Consider the following 26,633-nt stretch of genomic DNA (forward strand, 5'->3'; position numbering starts at 1 on the left):
ACAAAGCGCCTCTGGATAGCCTCTATTCGTTCTGCTCCGTTCTGGTACAATGGGCACCAAACAGCAGATGTATATTCAAGAGTGGAGCAAACTATGCTGCAGTACAGGCTTTTTAGGCAGAACACATCACACATCTTTGAACTCCTTTGTTACGCGAGATAAGAAGCCAAGACTTGCTTTATCAACGATGTAATTCGTATGAGTCTTGAACTCCACCCGATGGTCTAGGATTACGCCCAAATCGTTGATATGATCCACCCGAGCGATGGCTTCGTTCCCGAGAAGTGAAGCGAAACCCTGCTTGCGAGAAAATGAAAAGACCGCACATTTGCTGTGGTTCAGAGGCAAGCAGGTGGTGTTATCCAGTGAGCAAAGGTGTTGAACTGCCTTTGCAAGAGATCGATATCGTCTTGGCCATTGATAGTGTGGAAAAATTAAAGGTCGTCGGCATACGCAAGTCTTGGACGTCCAAGAGAGTGAGTACATCGTTTAAATAGATGACAAAAATTATCAAAATCAAGTGGCTTCCTTGGGGCACACCTGAACAAGCGGAGAGCTGTCTTGAAAAGTAATTTACAATCATGGTGAAGCTTTCTTGCACGAACGATGTAAAAGTCAGCAAATTTGTTGTCGTAGATAGTTTCGGAAAAAATCCGTGTTGATCTTTGGAAAAGTATTGCTTTGAGGACGAGAAAATCGGATCTAGAACAACCAATTCGAAAAGTTTGGCTGTCGCACGCAGAGCTGATATTCCGTGATAGTTGTTCACATCTCTCTTATCTACATGTAAGCTTATTTCCAGAGCGAAGGAAAGATGGCGAAGTCCAGCAAACTCGAAAAATATGTCTGATGGGAGTTAGCAAATGGTGCATGAAACGTTTCCAGAAGATAGTGGTATCCCGTCCGGACCCGTAGATGATGAATTTTCAAGCTTTGCTGTCGCCTTTAAAATGGCTGGGTCGAAGGAAATACTGTTTAAGGAAGAACCTTGAGGTGCGATATTTCCTACAGCTATATCCAGTTGCTCTGAGAAAATGGATCCAGTTGTGAAAATTTCTCAGCAAAGAGATTGGATATTTCAAGATCGGTGTTTGCTGTAAAGCCGTTCAAAATCATTTGGAACGGAAGCCTGTATTCTTTCCGATGATTTTTGACGTACTTCGTAAACGCATTCTTCCTTTGTGCAAAGGGACTTGTGCTTGCTGAAGTTTCTAAGAGCACGGTTTTTAGCCGTCTTCAGTTGTCGCAGTTGATTAGTGACCCAGGGAGCACGTGGATTGGAGGGTACGCTACGTTTTGGAACAAGAAAAACAACAAATTTCATCACGCGAAGAAGAACAGTTGAAAGTAGCGTACTTGCCTGAAATCGCAGGCTGGAGAACCCCTTCATCACAGACGAACTCAGGGCCAGGACGACTGTTTGTCACTGGCAGGAAACGGCGCGACTGAGTCGAAGGGCTCAGAGGTCTCTGTAGTTCCTGGTACGTTGCGTCCCGGTGCTGGAGACCCAGTAGATGTAGTGGAGTCAAGAAGATTTTGATCTGTGATGAATCGGAAACTGGATACACGAGGAAGATGTTCTCATCATAACGGGGCACTTGCCTGTGAGAGCGGACTGGAAAACCCCCTTGCCACCAACGAACTCAGGGACAGGACGACTGAAGATGCTGACAGGAAACTTAGTCGAAGAGCTCCGGGGTCTCCATAAAGCGAACGTCGCTGCGTCCTGGTGTTGAAATCCAAGAAATGGCCGAGGTACTTGAGGGCGGTAATGAGCGGTAGTTTGCGTGGCGTCTGTGTTCGGGTTAAATATTATCACCCAGAAATAATGTTCTTGAAAGGGATGAGTACTTGCCTGGATATGTAGGCTCAAGGACTTTATTGCCCAAATCGAACTCAGGGCTGGGACGGCTGATGACGCTAGCTGGAAACAACGCGACTGAGTCGAGTGGCTTTGAGGCCTTCCAAGTGCCGAGTTCGTTGCGTCCCAGTGGAGAAACTCAAGAAACACTTTCCGGAATCGATGACCCATCACAAAACAATCGGCAGGGAGCTACGGTCTCTTCGTCGTTATCAGCTAAGGTGGGAACTAAGCAAATTCCACCAACCAAAATTCTTGGTTCAGCTATTTCGGGGGCACCGGTGCGGTCGTGGATCGAACAGTGTTAATTATACTCTGGTGACGGCTTCCGCGGCTGGCAGGATAACTTGAACCGATGGGGCAGGAGTCAATAGCCACCGGTGAAGTTTTTTGGCTGGTCCACGAATTCACGGAAAAGGATCCCCGTTGGCCAAGTCAATGGACATATCGCGACATCCTTAACTGCTGTTTCTTATCCGATTTTGAACGAAACGAAATTTCTGGTCGAGCTGTCCACAATTTTTGGGAGCGATCGCTTTACATCTACCGATAAAGTTAAGTCCAGGCAGCGGGATAAACTTTTTTGAGTACATGGAGGTGCCGACGTTCGACAAATTCCATTATTTTGTCACCTTCATTGAAGATTATAGCCACTTCATGGTATCTGCTCAAACACAAGACCGAGGTCTTCAAGCGGTTTAAACAGTACGAGGCGATGATGGCTACAGCACATTTCAGTCAAGAGTTGTGCATCCTGCGATGCGACAATGGGCGTGAATACATCAGCAACGAATTTCAACGACATTGTTCAGAGAAAGGAGTTCTGATGGTATTTACGGTCCTATACACCCTGCAGCCGAACGGCGTCAGCAAACGAGCCAACCGAACTCTGATGGAAAAAGGCAAGGCGATGCTCCATGGTAGCAAGCAACCGAAGGCTATGTGGGGCGAAGCAGTTTTGTGCGCTGCGTACCTGACGAACCGGTCACCAACACGAGGTCTAGTGGTTAACAAGGCTCCGTATGTAATGTGGTTTTGTCGAAAACCCTTGCTGATTATTCTTCGGACTTTTGGGTGCCCAGCGTAAGCAAAGATTCCGAAGGAAAAATGGAAAAAAACTCGATCCTAAATCGAAACGATTTGTTTTCGTGAGCAATGCAAACAATGGGTTCAGGTTTTGGAAGGGATCGAGTCGATCCATTGAAATCCATCGAAACGAAGTCTTCGATTAAACCAGCATGATGAATCTCTTAGGGATGAATATCAGCTTGCTGTTAAATTCCCGAAAAAAACATGATGGAGCCTGATCAAAACCGCGTAGAGCCACTCCTCTTATCCATCGAGAAGCTCGAGAGCCAGAATTAACATTTGAGCGGTAAGTTAATGTATCAGAACAACAAAACACTGTCAACCGCTCGACAGTGTTATCACCTGAACCCACATCCAAGCGGTTAGCCGATGTGCATGTTGATCCCATTCAAACTGTGAGTAACAGTGTGAATAGGATGAACCTGGCGAAAGATACTATGAGAGCAGTGCAGAACTCCCAGACGATGAGAACGACGATGATGTACAAAATTTCGTCGACCCAGAACCGGTGCTGAGACGAATTCAGCGAACTCGAGGAGCTACTCAACGGTACGTAGCTAACGTAGCTGCTACTATTAATGAGGAGCTACCTCAAAACATCAACGAGCTGAAGCGCTGAGAGCGTGTTCTACGATACATTCGAGGTGCGACCGATACGGCGTAGGTAAACCGTAGAAACGTGAAACCGGAATTACTCAGCGGATACACAGGCGCAGATTTCGCTGATGGTTCTGATGATCAAAGATCTGTATCGGGCTATGCATACATGATGATCAATGGTAATGACAACAATACAAATGTTGACATCAGACGCGCTAAACTCAGCCAACACAGCTTGTGGTTATGAGTTTCCCTTAAGTGTTGGCAGTTTATTCTGGATGGGTAACCGAGAAAATGATTTAATTTAAGGAATGATTCAGAGTTGAAAATCACATAGAATAAGGGACAATATTATAATCGCTCTAGCTCTAAGTTAGCTTATAAGGACTAGACAAACTAAATTGAATAAACAGTATCTCATTTTCAAACCAAAAACCTCGTAGCTAAACCATTGAACTCATCAATTTCATCATTGGAGTAGAGTCTTATTTGTGGTTGTATCAGTAGCGCTCAATTTGCTAACTGGTGTATACCGAATATCTAGGCATCCAAAGCTGAGGGAAACAGTCTTTATGAATACATCGTCTTTTTAAAATAGCATTCTCTTGATTAAGCAAATAGCAAATCATGAATCTTTTTGTATAGGTTAGTACATATAATCCATTCAATGGCTTAAGTCTGCTTCGGCGACAACATCAGCTTTGTAGTTCTGCATTGGTTATACAAAATTGATTCACAATTAGGAATGGAAATATTTATAAGTACCTGGATTTTGGCCCAATTTGGATATTGCCTAGATCTTGGGTTGAAAATTTTGAAATCAAATGCCCGGACTCAGCCAGCTTTCTAGGCAATATTGCCCAGATTTTCTCGGTTCAGTTACGTGTGTCAAAAGTGTCTTTTGAAATAAAATCAATTATGAGTTTTGACGGTTGAAAATTCATTTATTTCTAGTTTCAAAAATTCACTGTTTGTCAAAAAAAATTATAAATAAAAAAAATCTTTTTTTTACATTTCAGAACAAAACAAAGCTAAACAGGCTTTCGCAAAGGCCAAGCTCATTCACCAGATGTCCAATGGCGATTTGATCAAATCGAGCGACAAGACTCACATGGACATGAACAACAAGGAGAACGAAAAGGCAGCAATCGTCATACAAAGCTACTATCGTGGATATACGATTCGCAAAATGAAAATGACTCCGGAACTGGAAGCAAAAACCAAATATATTTTAGGTATTGCTAAAAACCGCGTTGAAGCCCAGAGGATGATGCAAAAGGAAGGTTTCTCCAAGGAGGACGCCGCTCGAATCATCCAGCGCTACTATCGAACTCACAAGAGCAAAAACAACGGCAACCGGGACAGTGGCAACCGGAAGAAGGGACCTGCCCCACAACCGGTGAAGCCTCTCTCCACCAAGGACCAACAGATGGAGCTGATATCATTCTCACAAAATGTGCACATGTTGAACCAGGAAGTGCATAAGAATCTGCGCTCCAATAAGACCGGGGTCCCGCTGGAAGCTGTCGAGAAACTTCCAAGTGATTACAAACGGCCACCTGGGTTTGTTTTGGTGCCCGGATTGCTGGGAACGGTTCCCGGTGGGGAGTTTGCCAAGTTTTCACTGCGCAGCTCCGGGGATTGTGACCACGAGTTGACCAAGGAGGTTATCCAGAGGTATGTTTGGCGGTTTCAAATCAAAAGATTTTTATACATTCAATGTTGTTGTAAAAATGCATGCTAAGGATATCATGAGTAATTGAGTAGTAATGTCTCATAAGTGCAGTATTTTTTTTAAATCTATTTAAAGTGTTTGATGTCACAACAAATTTAAGATTAAAATTTGAACCAGCTTGAACAACTGTTAAGTCGGATAGAGTAATGCCGAAGATCAAAAATATATTTTCAGATTATTTTACAAGTAAAAGAACTTATCTTGAACATTGCTCATGATATTCTGGAAGCTTATCCGTTCAGTAACACCTTATAAATACGTTGTGCACCTTGTATAAAAATGTACAAAAAAAATCTTTCCCTTAAAATGCGGGCCCATCTACTCGTATAGACCGCCCACGCCACCGGGCACCGAATTCGACGACGTTTCGCCGTGGGATATGCCCTTCTACGAGCTGGAACGGAATCTCCGTTCGCAAAGGTTCTTACACCTGCTACTGGTTCTGCTGCTAGCGTCCATGCTGCTCACCTGGTTTTTCCTTTGGACCTTCTACTACAATACTAGTTTGGGGTGATTGAGTGAATGGATGGTTGAATGGATGAAAAACAAATGGGGGGGAAGGGAGTGTGAGCGACTGTTCTGGGGATGGATGAATGACTAGCCGATCTAGCGAACCAGTAGAAGTTGATCCGAGTTTCGAACATAAAAGGTTGTGTCCCTGTCCTTAGTTTTATTTTTTGTTTGAATTTTGTTCCTTTATTTTATCTCCCTTCATTGCTTGTTAGCAGTTGTTTTTTCCCAGCTTCAGCGTTTTGATCATCAAAAATCAGCATTTTGTTCATCCAAAATCATCATCATACGCAACCTCTAATTAGCTGTTATAAAAACTTACGTTTTTTGCACAAAAAAATCAAAGAAATTTAGAAACGGATTTCAAATAACAAAACCTACCTTAAGAAACCTGTTTAAAAGAAATCTAGTGATTAAATAAATGAAGATATGAATGTTAGTTTCAAAATTATTATTCAATGGCTGGATTTCGAGTACTCTGATTTTTTTTAGTTCTGGAAGAATATTTCAAGAACAAAAAAACCTAGCTGATAAATCTAAGTTTTTAATAAGAAAAATTAGTTTCTTGCTTTTGTCCTTTTCAATAACCAATATTTTAATTAACAGCGACAAAATATTCAAAGCTTGAAATTTTAAGCTTTAACTTTTTCAATTCATTTTTTCAAATCGATCATGATTTTTTAATGAATCTATGGAAAGATTTAAAAATGATTCGAGGTAGCATGCTTAATTTTAATGCGCAATATGAACAAAGTTTGTATTTGCTTTGTGCTTTCAAAATTTACAGCAAATCCTCAAATCGCTTACCGCCATCGATGTGTTTTGAATAAAATCTTTTAAGTTTAAAATAGTTATTTTTTTCCTTATCGAAAATCACATTTCAAATGATGAATTTATTTTATTTTTTTTTAAATCTGGTGTTTTATTTTATTTTTGATTCGTATTCGATTCTCATGTTTCGAAAAAATTTACTCGAAATTTTTAGATCAGAAAAAGATCATCATTCTAAATAATCAATTAATAACTTACCGGAAACAACATTTATTTGAACTTTGATATTTTGTATCGTATCAGTGAAATTTCTTACTTTTTCGAGTTTGTGTGATGGCAATAAATAAGAAAATGGTTTTAAAAATTAATTTCCTTTTTTTGTGCATTTTTATTATAGTTGTTATTGCTGGCTTCATTTGAATTTCGAAAAACCCCCCCATGGACGAGTCCTTCGCACGGGCCTGATCCGGTTGTTAGATTTTTTGGGTCGATATGTTGCATAACAACGCAATTACGTAATTAAATAACTAACTGTTTATATGGATGATCCCATTTGCAGGGCCCTTACACAAATTTGGAACCTTATAATAGATGGTCTCAAGAAAACCCATGCTCAATTTTTCAAACCAACCCTTAGCATAATATCTCAAATTTTCGAGAATGGTCTCTATAATACTTTCAAACCCCTCTGAATCCTAAAAAGAGGGAATCCCATGCAAAATATCCAAAAATTTTACACAATTCGAAAAATTTTCTGAAACTTCTGAACCGATCAAAGTAAAATTTTGTGTGTAGCCGTTTTCGAGACCGAGATTTATAATAGTTTCAAACTCCTCCGAATAAAAAAAAGGAGGGAGGGGGGCTCTCGTACAAAACGTACAATGTAACATACATTTTATTAACAAAAACAATGTCTTAGTGTTTAAGCAATTAGTGTCTTAGTGTTAGTGTATTATAAATCCCTCTTATTTTTCTTAAGGGTGGCTCCTTCAACCTTCAAACTGTAAAGTTATGTTTAGACTCAAAACCATCTAGAAGCTTAGATGCGATGAAAAGTAGTTCGCTTTAAATTATATTGAAATTTAATTTAAATAAAAGTGCCTACATTTGCACCTATTTAATTTTCCCATGCAAGGGGTAGAAAAGCACATTGGGTCAGATAGTTCTTATCTAAAAATAAATTCGAAAATTTTTACACTTTTGAGGAATGTTAAATTGAAAAAAAAAAGGATTGCAGAATAAGTTTTTTGATGCATAGTTAAAATTCTGAGCACTGACTTTGATGCCGAAATCGATAGCAAAATACTACCAAAATGAGGCATCAACAACTAAACGATAGCTTTTTTTGTGTTGATTTTCAGACGATAGCTAAATGAAATATCATTAAGGTATAATTTTTTTTTGATAACAAAGTGATACAAGAAGGAGTTTTCAATAGAAAAATTGTTCGGTGTTGATTTTACATGACAAAAATCTAAGTATTTTCAACAAGAATCATTGACTTTCGTTTGATAGCAAAATGAAATAACAGCTAAGTGTCGAAATATCAGCAACAACAGCTTAGTGTCGAGGTGTAGAATTTAGTTTGAGAACAGAAGACCACGGAGAAAAAATATAATTTTTCCAACAATATACCACTTACATTCAATATTTATGATAAATTCGATTAATTAAAACGAAGCACATGGAGAAATAAGTATAGTTTTCCAACAATATTCCACTTTGATTCAACTATATTTATAATTAATTCTCAACCAATTATAAATATTAAACATTTAACTGTATGTATGGTACATTATCAAATGACGTTTATGTATTCAATGATATATGTAGTTGATTGAATTATTCTTCTATGATTTTTTTGCCTTCAACTATAAATATATTGGACTCAACTATATTCTTTGATCGACAAAGTGAGTTCAATTATAGATATAGTGCATTCAACTATATTTTTATAGTTGATTTTATGCAACCAACTATAGATACAGTTCAATCAACTTTATTTTTAGAGTAAGTTTCATGCAATCAACTATAGATACAGTTGAATGAACTATATTTTTATAATTGATTTAATGCACATTCAACTATATTTCTTTAGTTTGATGTATGCTCTAACTATAAACTATAATATTATATATCATTTCACCATTGAAAATTTATTTACTTCAAATAGTTTATACAGATTTGAAGCATTCTAGTTTCTAGTAGAAGCAGACTAGTTTTTTTCCTAAGAGATTCTATCACGCGTTTTATTGTACAGGTATGCGGCTCAGTTGAATCAGTAAGCACCCGGCATTGCTTTTCGTTCGTCGTTTTTTTTTCGATTGATTGAAACGCAATCAATTATAAAAATATAGTTGAATGTACTATATTTATACCTTCATACCTAAAATCTGTCATACAAATGAGTTTGAATCGATTATATTTAAAGTGAAATCAATAATACCATTACATTGAATCTGTTACATTTATGGATGATTGCGCAAGGTCAATCAGCAGTTTATATTTGAACTTATCATACCATAAACCGGGCAAACATTGATCACCGAGGTAGCTTTGATCAACATGATTTTTTTTCTCATAATCATCAATAACTAAGTCTCAAGTTAAAATACCTTAGAATTTTTTATACGCTTGAAAACCTATAAGTTGATTTTCAAATTGGGAATTTGTTTATGTTTTTGAAATTTTTTTTTATGTTTTTGAAAAGGAGAATAGTGCGAGGGTCTAGGGAACTGTATGAAGGAAAATTTCATTCGGTTTTGTAGTTAAAATTTTATGAGTAATGAAAAAAAAACTTAGCCACTTATTTATGCAGCATCATTGATCATCCATCGATTTTAATCGTTGTTCGGTCTTAACACATTAGGGACTGCGATATTGTTTTTTTAGACTGCGAAGAAATCTAAAACAAGAAACACTGAAATTCTGCATCGCATATCTCAGAATTCACTGAACCAAAAATTAGCTTAGCTTAGCTTAGCTTGATTGACTACTCACATCCACCTTAAATCATTCAACCCGAAATGTTTCGTACAATGATCTAGTAATGAATGATTAAAAGTTCTTGAAGTTTTCGCTTAATTAAATTTTAATGAAGGTTAATACATTTCGAATTCCATGATCGCTGGCGTGGCTCAGTAGAACGGATTCCACATCGCCAATGGTTGCTACTCCGTGATTGATGGCCTAATTTTGTTCAGAGGTCAAATGCATGGTACTTGGGATTAGCAGCTCATTCACACTGCACAAAACTTATGCTCTCTGTTTGAACGTCAATAACGGCGCCGGCCACGTCCTAGTAGTCAATAGATAGTTTTGAAAAGTAAGAAAGGGATGAAAGAATAATCCTGTGCTTTAGGACCGAGGTCACCTCTGCATCCTAGCAAAAAAAATTGTTGTTGGAAGTATGGGTAAAAGGATATGATCAGGAGACACTTTTGACTAGTGCGACCATCTAATACTGATTTTTTTTTCAAAATTTCTCTTTAATTACTTAACTCTTAAATTTGCAGTTAATTTTAGATTTTCAGTTTTTAGATTTTATCATTCTAATGTAACTCTAGAAAACTCTGATATGAAACATATTTTTTAATAACATACATCAGAAGGTTCATAAAAATCTTATACTTCAAGTTATGATCGTGAGCAATTAACTTTTAATGCATTTTTAAACCTGTGTTAATTAAGCCATAATAATAAATATTTTATTTTGCTTTACTTGAATTTTTATCAATTCTTCAATTCCCTTAGATGTTTCTACATTTTCTACAATCACTACGTGTGCTTTTACAAAACGATGATAACTAGATAGAGTGAAAACACTTCGGGTGATCTCTTCCATATTTTAATATATTTAGTTGAAAGTTTGCGTATCTTTGGTATTTTTTCTGCTATTAAAATGTTGAATAATCTATGTGTCTATAATCATAAGTATTCGATAGCGTTGATAATTTAAAAAAAAAAAAAAACTTTAAAACGTACATACTTAGTTTTTATATACACTGAATCAATCAGATTTTCATAAAAAGAAAAGAATGAAAAAACGCATAATAAAACTTAAGACTTGCCTTCGTGAAAACTTTATTTTGCTACACTCCTATGATTTCATAAAACACGAAATGCTCACAAGTTCAAATTTGTATTACTGAAAATTTATTCCGATGTATTTAAGCTTTAAATGAACTGTATAAGATATAATTTTTAACATGTATCAAAAATATAGTATTTGTCTGAAATAACATTTTATGATAACAATGTTGTTGCTTCTCAACTCAAAGACCAAGATCGAAGCCAAGATATAGTAATACTAGTTGATTATCATCATTTGGACAAAGAGATGCACCTTCTAAAAATTATGAAAAGATTTTTCTAGTTTTGATGTACAAAAAAAACATAACATTATGACTTAAATTAAATTACGGTCACGAACACAAATAACTACGACATTTTCATTATTAACTTTCTGTTATCCACACAAACTTTGAGGTATTCAAAAAAGATCCTTTGCGCACCGAAAAGAATCGTATTGTTTGATTAACTCACTGAGGATGAATATTCATTATTTCTGGTTAGTCTATACATAGAAAATTGCGTTTTGACCATTTTTTGTATTAGAAGTTAAAAAAAAAAACAATCTTTTGAATAAAATTTGGCAGTCACAATAATTATGCGAGATAATTATGTATGCAACATAACATTATTTGCTATTTGAAAATTTATTTTCCTATGAAGGCATAAGCAAAATAGCGGTACGATTCCAATCTTCATATCATGTATTTACGACAAACGCTGTATTTTTTAGTGTTTGATATGAATGAAAAAGTGTTTGATATACATTTATTCAGCAGGTTTCAGAACGTTAAGAGTGTAAAAAGCTTTTGAAACATCCAAAACTGAAAAATATTCACAAAAATCAATGAAACGTAATTATGTATACTCGTAGCACGTAGTTGCAGCATAGTTTTTGTAATAAAGTTTCATTTTCTTAATAAAAAAAAAAAACGGTTTTTTAAAGCCGGTGAAACAACTAATGAATCTTACCAATTAGAAGCACTAAATGAAACAATGTTTAGATGAATAAAGAATACAAATACTTAGCTTCGAAAGGTTATCAAAAACCTTTCCGGACTCCTCCTCATAAATTCTTTTTTTGTCCGTCATTTATGATGTGCGAACTTTTTAGTCAGGACTCTTTTTCGGAATTATTTTGGTCCTTTTAAAACTCATGGCATTTTACCACACAGGCCGGAAGATATAAGATGAAAAGAGCATTGATCTCTCTCATCCTTCATCAGAATTTTCTACGTCTCGTTCACGTTTCATGATCACCATCACCGATAAGATCCAATCGCTCGACGCTTGAGAACTTGTGTACTTGTGTATTCATCACTCCCTCCGATAACCTCTCGGTGACCGAGAGCTTGAATCTTCAAAACTCGATCTCTTTTTGGATTACACTCGCGACGAAGCCCGACGTAAACAAAAATATCCGTCCCATCGTCACACTCTAAAATCATTATCCCAACAAGACGGTAGAACAACTCTTGCGATGTTTTTTCGATGACCTGTAAAGGCCTTTTGATGCTGTATGGCAGGCATGTCAAACTGGGGGTTTGCGGGCCGCATGCGGCCCGCGGCCTTGGTCAATGCGGCCCGCGAAGCCCGTCTTAAATTGTCACAAGAAAAACTAAAATTGAATGTAACGTTTTCAACTTAATGCAAATGTTTTTCGATGTTCAAATTTCCTCTGAGAAAAACACGCATAACATTGTTGCTCTGAACCACAGTTTGAGGTGTAAGATTGTGTGTAAACATTCATAGCGTAAACATCATAAATATCTTCCAAGTATTTTGGTTCAATTATTTTTGTTTTACCGAATGAACAACAGACATATTGTGATATTTTTCAAATTGAGATTGTACGTAAGCGTGAATATCAATATTATTCATTGCAAAAAAGCACATCCTAAATAATCAAAAAAATTTCGTGATTTAATTTGTAGCTCTGAATAATTTTATTTCAGTGACCACTTGTCTAACGTTCAGTTAATTTTGCGGTAAGTGTGTTGGTAGCACCGGAATTGAACAAAAACATATCCCACCGCTGGAGTCTTCTTATTGTCTCAAACCTATCCGAATATGTGAGTATAAACAGAATACATTTTTAATAACACTAGTTAACAATATTTTTAATTAGTAAGTTGACAGTCATTTTTAGTACCATATCGTTCACTGAATTAAAAAAAATCCGATGATGATGATGATTAGAGCAGTTTTTGAAATACTGTAAAATGAAAAACAAAATTGTGTGTTTTTTTTAAATATCTTCAGCTACTGATCATAAAATTATCTTTTTCTATAATCTGACCAATAAACTGCTCTTCGCAGATATTTTTTCGACTTCTATTCGGATTCAGAGGTCGATTGTAAATTTGAAACCTGACGTCAATAAATAAAGTTCAGTTTTTTGTAAACAATTGCTATCACATCATATGAGGCCCTCAGAGCCAAAGGGGTATAAGTGCACAAAAGCTACTTTCGAGATTCAGCACGCTTCAAAGATTCTTTGTTGTGTGATTTTCCATATACTTTTTGGGAAGTTTTAGTGTTTGTCCGTTTAAAAAAGTATGAAGATAACATCATAAAAATCGCCAATTTTCGACATTTTTGGAAGACATTGGACATGAATTCGATTGTGTTCCCTACTACACAGAAGTACGCTGGCTTTCCTGCCACAAAATATTGAAAAGAGTATTTTTGCTACGAGAGAAAATAATATTATTTTTGGAAATGAAAAGTGAACCTATTGAACATTTTCAAGCAGACGACTGGGTTCAGGATTTGGCATTTGTCGTTGATCTCACTGGCCACCTGCAAGATTTGAACTTGAAACTTCAAGGAAAAGAAAAAAAAAATGCTTGTGATGATGTAAAAACTTTCCAGCGAAGTTACGGTTATGGATCAACCAAATTTCCAAAGAAAACTTTGTGCACTTCTTTACGTGTCAAGAGCTGAAAAGATCAAATGAGGCTGCATCATTTGGTAAATACGTACCTTAAACTGGGGGAACTTTGATCACTTTTTTCATTCATTTTTCAATATTTTGGAAGGAGTGGCTTTTTCGTAATGCCTAAAAACTTTAAAACCCTTACTGAGGTGAGGAGTATTAAACATGATCATTGATTGCAGTAAATTCAAACGACATTGGTGGTTATAATTAAATGTTTGTTACAAAACCAGATTTCGAGTTTCGGGGTAACTTTGATCACTACGGTTTTTACGTATCTCAACATCTTCAAATTTATTGTTTTGATGGTATAAAGCCTTCGGTGGCTCAAAAAATCGATAACAGTTATTTTTTGTTTGGACTCAATTGAATTTTTCAACGTTTTCTTTCAAAAACAAATATACTCGAAAGATGGATAATGTTGCTGCATACATTTAGGGGCAAAAAATGTAAACATTTTTCAATAATTTTTGGCCTGTAAAACAAATAAAATTTTACCTTCACGCAATTCCCTTAGTCCTCGTACTGTTCCCATGTTCTTTTTTTCTTCAAACTTAATCATTTGATAGGGTTTTCATCCATTTTTTCTATACGAGCTTTTTCATGGAAAAAGACCGTTTTTTTTTTTCAGTATTCAAAAATTATCATCAAATGACCATAAAAACAACACTTAAACTTAACCTAAAGCAAGAAAAAAGTTGAACTTTCACATTAAACAACCCATTTACTCCTAACTGCTTAAATTTGATCAGGAGAGATGTTTGTTCGTGAGCCTTCAAAAAAACCAGATATTTTAAGATTTTAAAATTATATTTTAAGTAATATAAAAAATCTCCTAATACAAACCAAATTGAGCTGAATTGTAACTCAATTTTCAGTTATTTTAACTTTATACTTAGTTAATGATGATTATCTACAAAAATTTCATGTTGATCAAAGTTACCCCGCTGATCAAAGTTCCCCCAGTTTACGGTACTTCACCTAGAATCGTTTCTAGATGCATTCAAAAGCCGTTTTCGTGTTGCCAGAATTCTAGCTATGTTTGCAAGCGCCTATCGATGTGAGCAGTTTTTTACCATAATGAAAGCTACAATAACTCCTCATCGTTCGAGATTATCTGATATAAATTTGTCATCAGTAATGAAAGTGTCAGTGACAAATGAACTTCAACCTGATTTATAAACTATTATCTCAGAAAAGATGTCAAACATCAGGACAATAGATATAATGCATTATCATATAAGAATGTTTAAGATTAAAAGCTTTAATAAAAATTTAGCGCAAAATTTCATTCCAATTTTTCTTATAACTATATTCCATTGTATTGTATCTAATCTCCGCGAAACTAATATGTTATGTTTTCTAACTGATTTTGGCTGCGGCCCTCTACGTCATAGAAATTTTTGAATGCGGCCCGCACATCAAACGAGTTTGACATGCCTGCTGTATGGGATACTTCAACGAATTGAAAATAAACATAGCCTCGTGATAAAAATTTCAACAAGCTAATTCTCTGGCCTCAGGCATGCAAATCCTCCAGAAAACCTCTCGAATCACTTCACAAACATCTTAAATAAGCTTTTTAAAACAACCCGTGACCGGAAATAATCATTTCGAAGCAAAAATTAAGATTTTTACTCCACCGAAAAACAAACGCTCCTAACACCGCCGTGTTGCCAAACAATCCCCCTCAGAATTCACTGAACCAAAAATTATAAATTTAGTATCTTTGAGCCATCGAGAGTTTTTTGTTCAATTTTGTTGAGTTTCATGATTAATTAAAATTGAGTTTCATGATTAATTAAAATTCATGATTAATAAAAATTTATTAAAATTAATAGCATTTGAGTTCCGAAATTCCTTCGAAATTGATAAACTAGCATTTGTAAATATTTAATGTTTCATTTTTATCTATTTTCTTTGGTCTTGAATTTGGAGCAAACAATTTTCTTTTAGAAATGCCCGATGTTTCGATCATTTTTGGTGGTCTTCCTCAAAGGTACTGGAATTTTATAAGTTTCAAAAATGTTTACAATGATCATTGCTAAGAAATAGCCAAAAATCAAACATTAAACATCAAAAACGATCTATAATATAAACCAAATTTGTTAATATTATAAAGGTGTTTTGTATCCTTTATGACTGAGAAAACTCGTTAAAACCATCAAAATAGAGAATGATCAATGTTACCCCAAAGCATCAAATTCTTAACAAAGACGAAATCGATTTTTAAATGAAATTTATAGTAGTCTAATGAATTTCTGCAATCATGTTTTACTTTCATACAAGTCCAGTAATAGTTTAAAAAATATGAAACATACCACATTCGCCTTAACAGAAATTTATCAATCTTACCTCAGATTACGGTACCATCTTTATTCGGACATAATGATACCAAATTTAACTTTCAAGGCGTGATAGCAATGTTAGGTATAATTTTGCCAGAGAAGTTTGATCGCCTTCAAAAAATAATTTTTAGTTTTCAACGGTAAAAACTTAGAATTTCAAATCAGATTGTTTGATGTTTGAAATTCATGGCCATTTTTTTGTGAAAGTTCATTTTGACCGAAAGTCAAATTCAGATAGATGAAGCTGATATCCAGAACAGAATGAACATTTGGGTTGAACAGAGTTATTAGTTAATTATATGTGAAACTGATTTTGGGTTGAAATGTTTCTAATAAATCATAAATTCTGAGAAATAAATTACAAGGTTTTTTATGGTTTATTTCACACTGTTCACTTAAGTATGAGAATTTACTATTTTTAAGAAAACTTTTGGTTTTGTAGTTTTAAATAAAGATATAAATGTCTGAAATTTTTATATTTTTAAAATTGTAAATTATTTCTTTTATTTTTTTCAAGCAATGTATCTCGCTACTAAAAGTCTTCAAAAGGATTCTTAATGGATTTAGGGTCTGTTGTTATTTTTCGTATAAGTTTGTTAGTTCATTTTTAATTAATTATTGCTTTTTCCCAAAACTGACAGAACTTTAAATTTCTAAATATATTATTTTCAGAATTCGAGATGATAGCCCATACATGATAAATAATTTTAATTTCAAAATGTCAATTCTAGATTAGATACTAAATGTGTTTTGCTTTAAAATAGGGGTAAATATCATAGATACCTTTCCATCTCATTCTCGTCAAATCATGACTTTGTTTCGTTTATTTCCTAAGGCAAATGTACTCGCTTAGTTCTTTATGAAATTATGAAAATCAATCACTACAAACCGAATTGATTTTCTCTGAGTTGCGTTCTTTCCTTTCGCTTATAATATTTTCTAAACAAACAGTTTCAGAACCGGCGTCTTGCAGTGGATTAATCATGACAAATCCATTCCCATTACCCGCTTATCCACGAGCTAGAGCACTTTCCAGGTATCAACCGAAGCATGTTCCCAGAAAATAAATTTCAAGCAGGAAAGGGAAAAAGAAATGAACGGCCAGATTACATTCCCATTTCTCTTCTTAGTTGCTATTTTATGCTTGGATGAGGGAAAAAATGGAAGCCAGATCTTCTTGCCGAGTGTTAGAGTGTGTGTTTTCTGCCTAGAGAGCCAGACTGGTTTTTTTTTCTTTCTAGAAATCCACCGCCCTCAATAGAAACCCGAAACCATGAATCATATCAAATAATTCAATTCTTTTCTCCACTTCCACCGAACCATATTTTCTCATTTCCGTGCCATGTGCGCCATGGATGTGTGGTGTGGTTTTTCGCTGGTTTTTCCAGACAACGGAACCCGCAGCAGCAGCAACAGCAAAGGATCGACATCAATCGGAACGACATTCTCGGTGACCGCAAGCTGGAACTGAACGAGCGCAAACAGCAATTGTCCAGCAACTGGCACCAGGCGTTTCCGCATCACCATGGGCAGTCGGAACCGACATCTGGGTCCGGATCCGGTTCCGGTTCCTCTGGGTCGCACCACCATCAGGATCACAAGTTCAAGGGGATGGTCAGGTAAGATAAGAACCTACCCGGGTCGCATTTCGCTTCGCTAGGTTGAACAGCAACTAACTTTTACAAAACGATAGTTTTGTAGAAGGGGGACGTGTTTTATTTTCTTCTTTCACATTTTTCTGTTGGTTTTTGGAAAATTCACATTCTTCAATCTTTAAAAATATTTCTATCTACTAAAATATCAACTCTAGAAAAGACCATTTTCATAATAATTCTAAATGTTAGACATGTTCTAGCAAGCGAATAGGTTACCGCCACTATATTTTATTCTGTTTGACTAATGACTTCAGGTGGTCTTTCGAGGTTATGTTTTGTGAATGGGTTGAATGATTTGCTTCCGGATGAGAAAGTTTTTGCAAATGGTCGTTGAGTTCAACTACAGGGATGCCTATTGAAAATCGTTGTTTAGATTATTTTTTTTTTTTTTCAAAAAATGAACTTTTTTTTAAGATTTGATTGTGTATTCAGTGAAAAAAAAAGGAATGAACTGCTCGTTCCGTTTATATAAGGTAGCGCTACGCTTTGCTTTATACCTCTTAAGAAGTCATAGAATTATCATGATGACTTACAAAACTTAAACTCAACCAATACCAAGGGTACCGAAAAAAAATTCTGTGTTTTTGAGAAAAAAAATCTGACTTTCTGTGATTTAACCCGAGAATTCTGTGATGGTTTTCTGTGATGCTATTTCCTTCAATTTCATTGAATATTCATGATAAATTGGATCTTTTTAACATTTAAGTTGAGTAAAATCAATCAAAATTACCACTGAATTACATAGTAAAAATATAAAAAAATATAATTTTGGAAATCTTTTCGGTGAAATCCGTGAGTTTTTCCAAATTCTGTGCTCTGTGACACAGATTGTGTGATGTAAATTTGCTCATAATTTTGTGAAATTACAGATTTTTATGTGATTTCGGCAACCTTGGCCGATACATTTTTTCAGATCTTTCAAATAATAACAATTTTCAAAAATAAATCAAATAATTTAAGTAATATTAACACAATTAAAGCATATTAGGGGCCGTTCACTAATTACGTAAGCACGATTTTGGAAATTTTTAACCCTCCCTCCCCCCCTGGTAAGAAAAAGTAAGATTTTTCAAACCCCCCCCCCCCCCTTGTAAGATCTTACGTTTTTTAATCTTTGAGAAATTGGCGCGTTTTTTTGTGGCATCTTTGCTTCAAAGCAAAATACTTTCAAAAGTAAACCTAATAACTGCATTTGAAGAGCACAATTTATACAAAACAACAGATGAAATGTCATAAACGATTATAGAAAATATTGTTGAAGACATAGCATGTTCGGGGTAGCAATAATCTTCAACAAATTTGCACAATCGAATAAACAATATATAATCTTAATTCCGATTAAAAAAAGGGTGAAAGATCAGGTTAGCACAAGGTTATGATTGTTATGTTTTTAACTTTAAAACCGTAAAAATCTAAAAAAAAACATTGTATACACACTACGAAAAAAATCTGTAAAATCACATCACATGTGATGTAAATAAAAAGAAGCATCATATATGACGGAATTTTCAGTGCTAGTTTTAAATTACACGCCAGTAAAATTTTGCAACGTGTAAAATAAAAGTGATGTAAAATTTTGCAACGTGTAAAATCAAAATGATGTAAATTATAAAATCACTGAATACTGGAATAAAAACTTTCCAATTGGAATATGTTTTATTTAATTTAGCGTTAATATGATTCAATAATGGAATTTTCTCATTTCCTAATAAAAAATAAAATCTTTCTATAATTAATATAATTCATGAAATATTAAACGGCAAAATTTTTTTGTTTCACAAATTTTGTTTGTCTTCAGGAGTTACATCCGTACTTTTATTTTCTCCCCCGAAGTACCGCATCCTAAATTTAATAACGTGGAGCCACTTCCAGATCCGCATTAAAGATCTCCACCAACCAGCAAGATCGATTAACTCACTTGCGGAAAAACTGCTTCAATAAAATATTATATTTGGTGAACGACTTGACTTAACACTTTGTTGACATTTGTGTGTGCCTGTTTTTGACAGTCTGTATTTTTACATGACATTTACGCGTTCAGTGTTTTAAAATATTCATTGAATATAAATTCAATGTCCTATAACAATCCATGTCGTGTAATTTTAAGAAATTTCTATTTCAGTGCTATTAAGAATTCTGTGTGACCAGAAAAAAGTTGTAAAATTACATCACATATGATGTAAATAAAAAAAACATTACATATGACGGAATTTTCAGTGCGAGTTGAATATTACACGCCTGTAAACATCTACAGGCGTGTGGAATTTGAAAGACATGTAAAATATTAAAGACGTGTAATACTCAATTCGCACTGAAAATTCCATAATATGTGATGCTTCTTTTTATTTACATCATATGTGATGTAAATTTCCATCAAATATTCGCGTTCCGTGTCAAGAAATATTTATGCCATTAGAATTCAGTGCTGTCAAGGATTCAATCTAGTTTTAATCCGTAAATTTACATTAATAAATCGCGTTCTATGTCATGTAACATTAAAGATTTCCAATTTCAGTGTTGTTAAGGATTCAGATATTTTTTCTGTGTACTACTAGAATTGGTGCAAAACTGTTCAACGAAAATCACGTTGTCAACTTACCTAAAAGCTCAGACTCATCTCAGTGGTAAGCGATAAAGTTTTATGATTTTTTGGTAAACCGTTTGTAAAATGTAGAGTTGATAGTGATCACTGAAAAAACTGTCAAGAAATTCATTATTTAAAGCGCCTCATATTGATTTTTAAAGATTATTTCTTGATGTAGACATTTTCGAAATACGTTGGATTCAAATCGTGGTGTAACAACGTGCCACTTTCCTTTTTGTTTCTATAAATTTCTCTTTCTGATAAAAAGCGACAATTGAGACGATCTTTATAATAATGTGATTTAGTGTTTTTGGTGGCATGTTGGTTTGAATTGATTCCCTGATTTTATAGAATGTAGGATACAGATGAGCAAGCTAAAATACCATTGTATACACTGATATTTTAGCTTGCGCATCTGTATGTTATGGTTTCGCCGAATCCGACATAGAACTAGCATTTTTTTTTATTAATTCAAATACATTCAAAGATATATGTATAACAAAACATCAAAAATATCCAACAGATAAGAAGTAAGAAAAAAATTAAACCTGAGTATTATGGTTTCGTATGGCTGTGACGAATTATCAAAGTAACATTTCTTACGCAAGATTTTTGGAAACCCCCCCTACCCCCCTTGTAAGAGATCGTAAGCAAATGCGAAACCCCCCACCCCCCCTATGTGCTTACGTAATTAGTGAACGGCCCCTTAGACAAAACAGATTAAATGTAGAAGTTCATTTATCGTTATCGTTATCGTTATCGAACAACTGAATTTCAATTAAAATATATTAATAAAATAAAATGGGGCAGTTGAAAAAAAAATTTGAACATTTGCAATTCGCAAAAGAATTTGGATGACATAATGAGTGGAGGTCAAGCTAAATCCTATGTACCAAAGAATCTGAATAGTCAAAATGTGTATGGATTTCCTTCCATTTGTTTTGTGCAAAAGTAAATAAAAATACAGAATAGATGCAAACTTTTTGGTTGTTTTCGACGGACACAATTTTCATTGGCAGCTACAGAAATAAAATGAACTAATGTTACTAGTTTTGAAAATTTGTTCTCCATACTGATAACAATTATTTGAAAAAGTTAGGGAATAATGTGAAAAAATATTATGAATATTCTCAAGTAGAAATTCCATAACCGTCCCTCAACGAACCAGGAAGTTCGATAAAAGTTCATTATTTCATTTCCCAAGATGCATATAATTCTGAGTTTCAAAATTGTGCCATATGGAACTTGGAAGCTGAATAATGGTTCAATGAAGCACATGGCCTTCCAATTTGTTCAAGGCATATAATACGTACAAATGATCCTGAACCATACGTGGTTTGAACATTTAAAGTTCTTATAGAGTTCGGAAATAGTTCCAAGCGGAACAATATGATTATTTCTCTCGAGTTCCTTTTATCCAAGCAAATGTGAACTTCAGATTCTAATTTTTAAGTAATTTTATGCCTTTTGGTTACTTGGGAAAGCACAAGAAAAAGAATTCATTTACACTGGATTTTTTTTAAATCAGTATAAAAAATCGTTTGAAAATACCAGGAAAGCCATGCAAAACAACATCGTTAAGTTAATTTCAAATGGCAGCTTTAACTGTAAATTGATAACTTCCTTCTAGAAATGTACCGAATATTCGACGCTAAATACCGCCTAAAAACCTTTCGGCTCACCGAATAATTGAACGCCCAGATGAAACTTCCCGAATTTTGCTCGGGTTTATACAGATTATTTGCTTTGTCTTAAAAAACTCAATTTTCTTCTAAAAATTATAAGATTTTGTTTTTGAAAACGATTTTTAAAAATTAAAAATATAATCATAAATTTTTCTTTTATCCTTGGATGCTGTTTGAACACTGCTGCTATGATTCAATGAAATCTTTAAGTTCTAAGAAATTTTCTTTCCCTTTTTTGAAAGTTTAAGGTTAATGCCAAAATTTTGTTCAGATTTTCACATTTTTTTTAATTTTTTTGAAAAATCGTCCTGAATTGTTCGACCGTGAAGATACGTTTGGTTGGAAGTATAAAACGCTTAAGGTTAAAGATCGTCGTTTTTTTTCGATTTTAGTCGTTTTACCATCTTTATGATTTTCGCGACTTTCTATCAACGTTGCAGTTGGCGGACAGTTATCGAAAAACTTATCCGGTTCAACTATGTTCTATGTTTACAATCAGGCTCGAACTTCGGACATCGGCTCAGGAAGCAACTGACTTGGCAACTGAGCTATTTCACAAGCCTCCAGAAGTAGTTTCTAACAACTATTTTAAAGTTATCTTGCTTTATCGATATCGAATGAGCAATTTCAAATTTGCTTGGCATACTTTGTCCCAGATTACACAGGAACCTGATATTTTTGGTGATAAACGTTTTAGAAGTGACTAGTCATCTGATGTCCTTTCAGGTATTGGTGACATTTTGAAAATCAGAAAGACATACATATACTTGGAATAAAAATTTGTAATATTTTCATCATCTGATAATAGCATCTAGTTGAGTATAATTGAATTAAAAACGAAGGAGGCATTTAAATGGAAGAAAAAGAAGGAAGTTGAATTATTGATTTTGGATTATTTTTTCAATAAAAATTTAATAACGTATTCAACCGAATAGTTGAAAAGGTCACTATTCGGTACATCTCTACTTCCAACCTTCTTGACTTTTTGGAAGTCTGGATGAAATAAGAAAGAACACAGATTTGTTTAAAATATTGTTTCCTCCTACGGTTGAACTGGATCTTTCACAGGGTCTCTTAGTTCGAGGCAAATGACCATCCGAACAGCCAAAAGTCCCATATAACTGGTAAGGAAAAGCTTACTAAGCCTTATCATTGATCTGAAGTACGTTCAATGCAGCTTAAAATTTAAGATCTTATTGATACTATCAAGTTCCAAAACAAGTCTGAATGACCTTCTATTCAGCTTCCAGTGACCTTTTAATTCTGCTTTCGAAAAATTGTAAAATGACCAAGAAATTCTCTCTCTACTAAAAGTCTCAAATTTTATTGATGCTGAACTTAATCTTTTTTCTTTGACGCTGTATTTTAAGCATCAAGATTGTTGACCTCAAACCCTTGAACACATTAAAAAAGGTTTTAAAAAAGGTGAGCTAGAAAGGATAAAAATAATGGCTCATGAAGTACTTTTAGTTTATTACTGGTCTATGATGTATGTGAGGAATTTGACTTACAGTGTGGAAAACTAGAAAAACAATATTATCTTGCAAATAAAGCTGGAACAAATTTCAAATCCTTCTTTCGTCACTCGGAGCTGGAACATCGCGAAAGGGGGGATAATAAAAACAAATAAATAAGAATAAATTGGCCGAAAGTTTGTATGCAGCAAAATTGCATACTATAAATATCATTGCACAAAACCTATAAATCAAGTTTTGTTTTTATCGAAAAATTCAATAAAATGAACAATACAAAAAATTTAACAACTCCCAACTATTCACCATCCGTTTTTTAATTCTCGTTGTCTTTAGGATATTTGATTTTTTTTTTCAAAATTTACATAAAATACTTCAAACTTTATTTATTTCCCCCTTCGGGAAATTTGGAAAGATTGAAAGATGAAATTGATATTTTTTCCAGTCAATTGTTTTAAAATAATCGCTTTTTCTGTTTATAAAATGTTATTTTCATAGAGTTCACAAGTATTAATAAGTTATGAACAACTCTTTGAAATATGTTATGTAAAAATTAAAAAAATGTGTTGAAACACTTTCAAAATTTTAAAAGGTTTTAAAAAAAAAAAACTAAAAAAATAGCGGAAAAAAGTGATGTAAATTCTTTTCTTTTGTGTGATTAAAAAAATATATAATGTATTAACAGGGCTTGAAATCATGATTTTTAAACGTTTGAAGAACAAATTACTGAAATCAGCTATTTAATGTTAAACTGTTTGTTATAAAGATTTCTTCAATTTGGTTTTTTTTTCATATTTTATTTTCTTTATAGCAGACTTTAAAAAATATTAAAAAAATCCAATCAGAAAAATATTCATTGATTGAAAAACATGAAAAGTGTTATTCTAATTAAGCTTAACTGGTCAACAGATTTTTTCGATTATTTCCTTAAAAAATTTATCTTACCAACTTGATAATCGAAATCAAAAGAATTTACAAAAATCAATTTAAAATCAATGAATAAATATTATGAAATGACATTTCTAATACTTATTCACATATATTCTCATTTATTTAGTTATTAGTATTTGTTTAAAGTCTGTCAACAAAATCTAAGGACTAAATTTCAAGTATGATCGTGTAGCACAGGTGTCAGTCATGGACTTCAAATAATTCAATTTATTTCTTATTTTTTTCGTTTATGAAATTTAATATTTGAAATTTTTAATCTTCCTTATTCTTATTCAAATGATGATCAGGCCAGTTTATTGTTCGGGAAGATCATTACCCATTGACAAGAAATTTTGGTCAAACCTTAAGATTAATGGTAACATTGAAATGGCATTTGGAAATTGGCATTTATTGAAATTGATTTATTAATTTATTTGGTTACATTAAAGAATCTTGAAATGTTCCTGTATTTCTGCAGACATAAATACTCAAAGGCATGGTCGGATTAAGGGGAGGGGGGGTCAATAGAGGCAATTGTCCTTGGCCCTCTGGCTCAATGGGGATCTTCGAGAAAGAAAAATAAAACATTACTTTAATCATTTTTTCTAGAATTATTTTAAAAAAAGAATTGAAATAAGAAAATTGGAATTAAAACGTAAACTAGTAAGGATTCCAATGAACTAATATATCTAAAGTTTCAGTTTTCTAGGGGGGGCCCTAGAATATGAATTGCATAGTTTCTTCCACATTTTAATGGCTGGGCATGTAAGTTTATCTATTTTCAAAACCTAGCAAAATCTTGGCATTTTATTTTGATATTTTTTACATAAAATCCAAACAAATCAAGCAAAATGGATAAAACATTACAACAAAGTGACCAACCCCAAGCACCTCAAAATTTAATTTCTTATCGAAACTTGCCGACCAAAAAACAATTTAGATAAAGAAAGCTAAAGGAAATTTAGAAAAATTTGAGTTTTAGTATTAAGCCAGATCATAGTTTGCTTTACTTGTCCAATTGTTCAGTCCACCATATTTTGAAAAAAAAAAAAACCTGGGAGGTCTGGGATGCCTACGACACATAATATGTCACTTTCTCTTACTAATTACATAAAAATAATATTTTAGGAGTTCCTAGTGAATCAATAGATGGATTATTTTTTTCCATGTATAAAAATTGTTGCGATTTTTCCAACAGTTAAAATAACGGGCTAGAATAATAAAAAAAAAACCGAACAAACTGGAGTGTTCACTTTATAATCATAAGAATGAGTATGAATAATGCAAAATTATTGTTAGCTTTGGGATCCTTATTGAAACTTGCGTAAAACTCTACACGCTTTCCCCAATATGTTATTGATTTAAAAAAAATCAAACTTTAGAAAAGTACCGATATGTCGGCAATACCCAATTGATTTTCCATTCCAATTTTTATCTGTGATTTGATATTATAGATAAATCTTTTCCATTTTGTTCAACCCAATTTTTTACCATCGATTCGATGCACTTTCATTTTGAAATTATTCTCTACTTAAGTAAATAAGCGGAAATCAATATAAAATTTCTAGCTCAAACCCAAATTATTTTTGATCATAAAAATACACACTTAGTTGAACTGCAAATTTCAAAGAGTGATTCTCTAAAAATGAATTGAAATTCAATCGTATCTCCTTCCAGAATTATAAATCTGTGTTTTTAACATTTTGTTATACTCAGAAGAACTTTTTGGCGAAAGTTTATGTAATTTTATATTTGATTTGATAAGAATCTTATTCCTTATACAAAATGATAAATAATCCGCGTTTTTACAATTTAAAGATATGATATTGGAAAAAACATTTGGATTTAATGTATAAATTCTGCAATCACTGTTTTGGTTCTGATTGCAACTTTGTTTCTCAATTGTGAATAAACGATTCATTTGATATCTTTTTTCAAATCTTGATTTGAATTTTACTCTTGAAATCTTATATCTTTATCTCTCTGGAATTTGAATTTCTTTTATTTTTCATTAATATTTAATCCTAAGTCTTAGATCATAATGTTGTTTCCCAATTGACATGATTGAAATATTTATTATGCTTTCGATGGAGCATATACCAAGCAATGAATCATGAAAAGATAAACATTTAAATATCTTTAATTGATGTTTTTAAAATCAGAGAATTTTGAGTGATGATAGAGTTATTAAATAAATTGTAATGAAATTTCAAGAAAGATTAACTCTTATGCAATATTCGTACGTGATGTAATAACAATAATTGTTTGAAGACACCGGACATAATTGTTATTTCAATGAAATATACTAAGCTCGTCAGATTTTCGTTTGACACAAGAAAATATGATAACTCAACTTCATTTTTTTGTTTTGTTTTGCAAGTAGT

At 33.7% G+C, this 26,633-nt stretch overlaps 1 protein-coding gene across 5 annotated transcripts in view; it reads left to right on the top strand.

The window, feature by feature from the left end:
* Positions 1–26,633, top strand: part of LOC129749260 (myosin-IIIb-like) — a 332,299-nt gene that overhangs the window by 286,211 nt on the left and 19,455 nt on the right. For 4 of the 5 annotated variants that reach the window (XM_055744193.1, XM_055744192.1, XM_055744195.1 and 1 more), the window contains 3 exons: positions 4,570–5,227; positions 5,616–5,705; positions 17,312–17,542. In XM_055744193.1, coding sequence (XP_055600168.1) covers positions 4,570–5,227; positions 5,616–5,705; positions 17,312–17,542 — 979 coding nt within the window. The remainder of the gene's footprint in view (positions 1–4,569; positions 5,228–5,615; positions 5,706–17,311; positions 17,543–26,633) is intronic. The other variant, XM_055744194.1, reaches the window with a different exon arrangement.

Source organism: Uranotaenia lowii, chromosome 2 (assembly GCF_029784155.1).
Source record: "Uranotaenia lowii strain MFRU-FL chromosome 2, ASM2978415v1, whole genome shotgun sequence".
Classification (NCBI taxonomy): Eukaryota; Metazoa; Arthropoda; class Insecta; order Diptera; family Culicidae; genus Uranotaenia; species Uranotaenia lowii.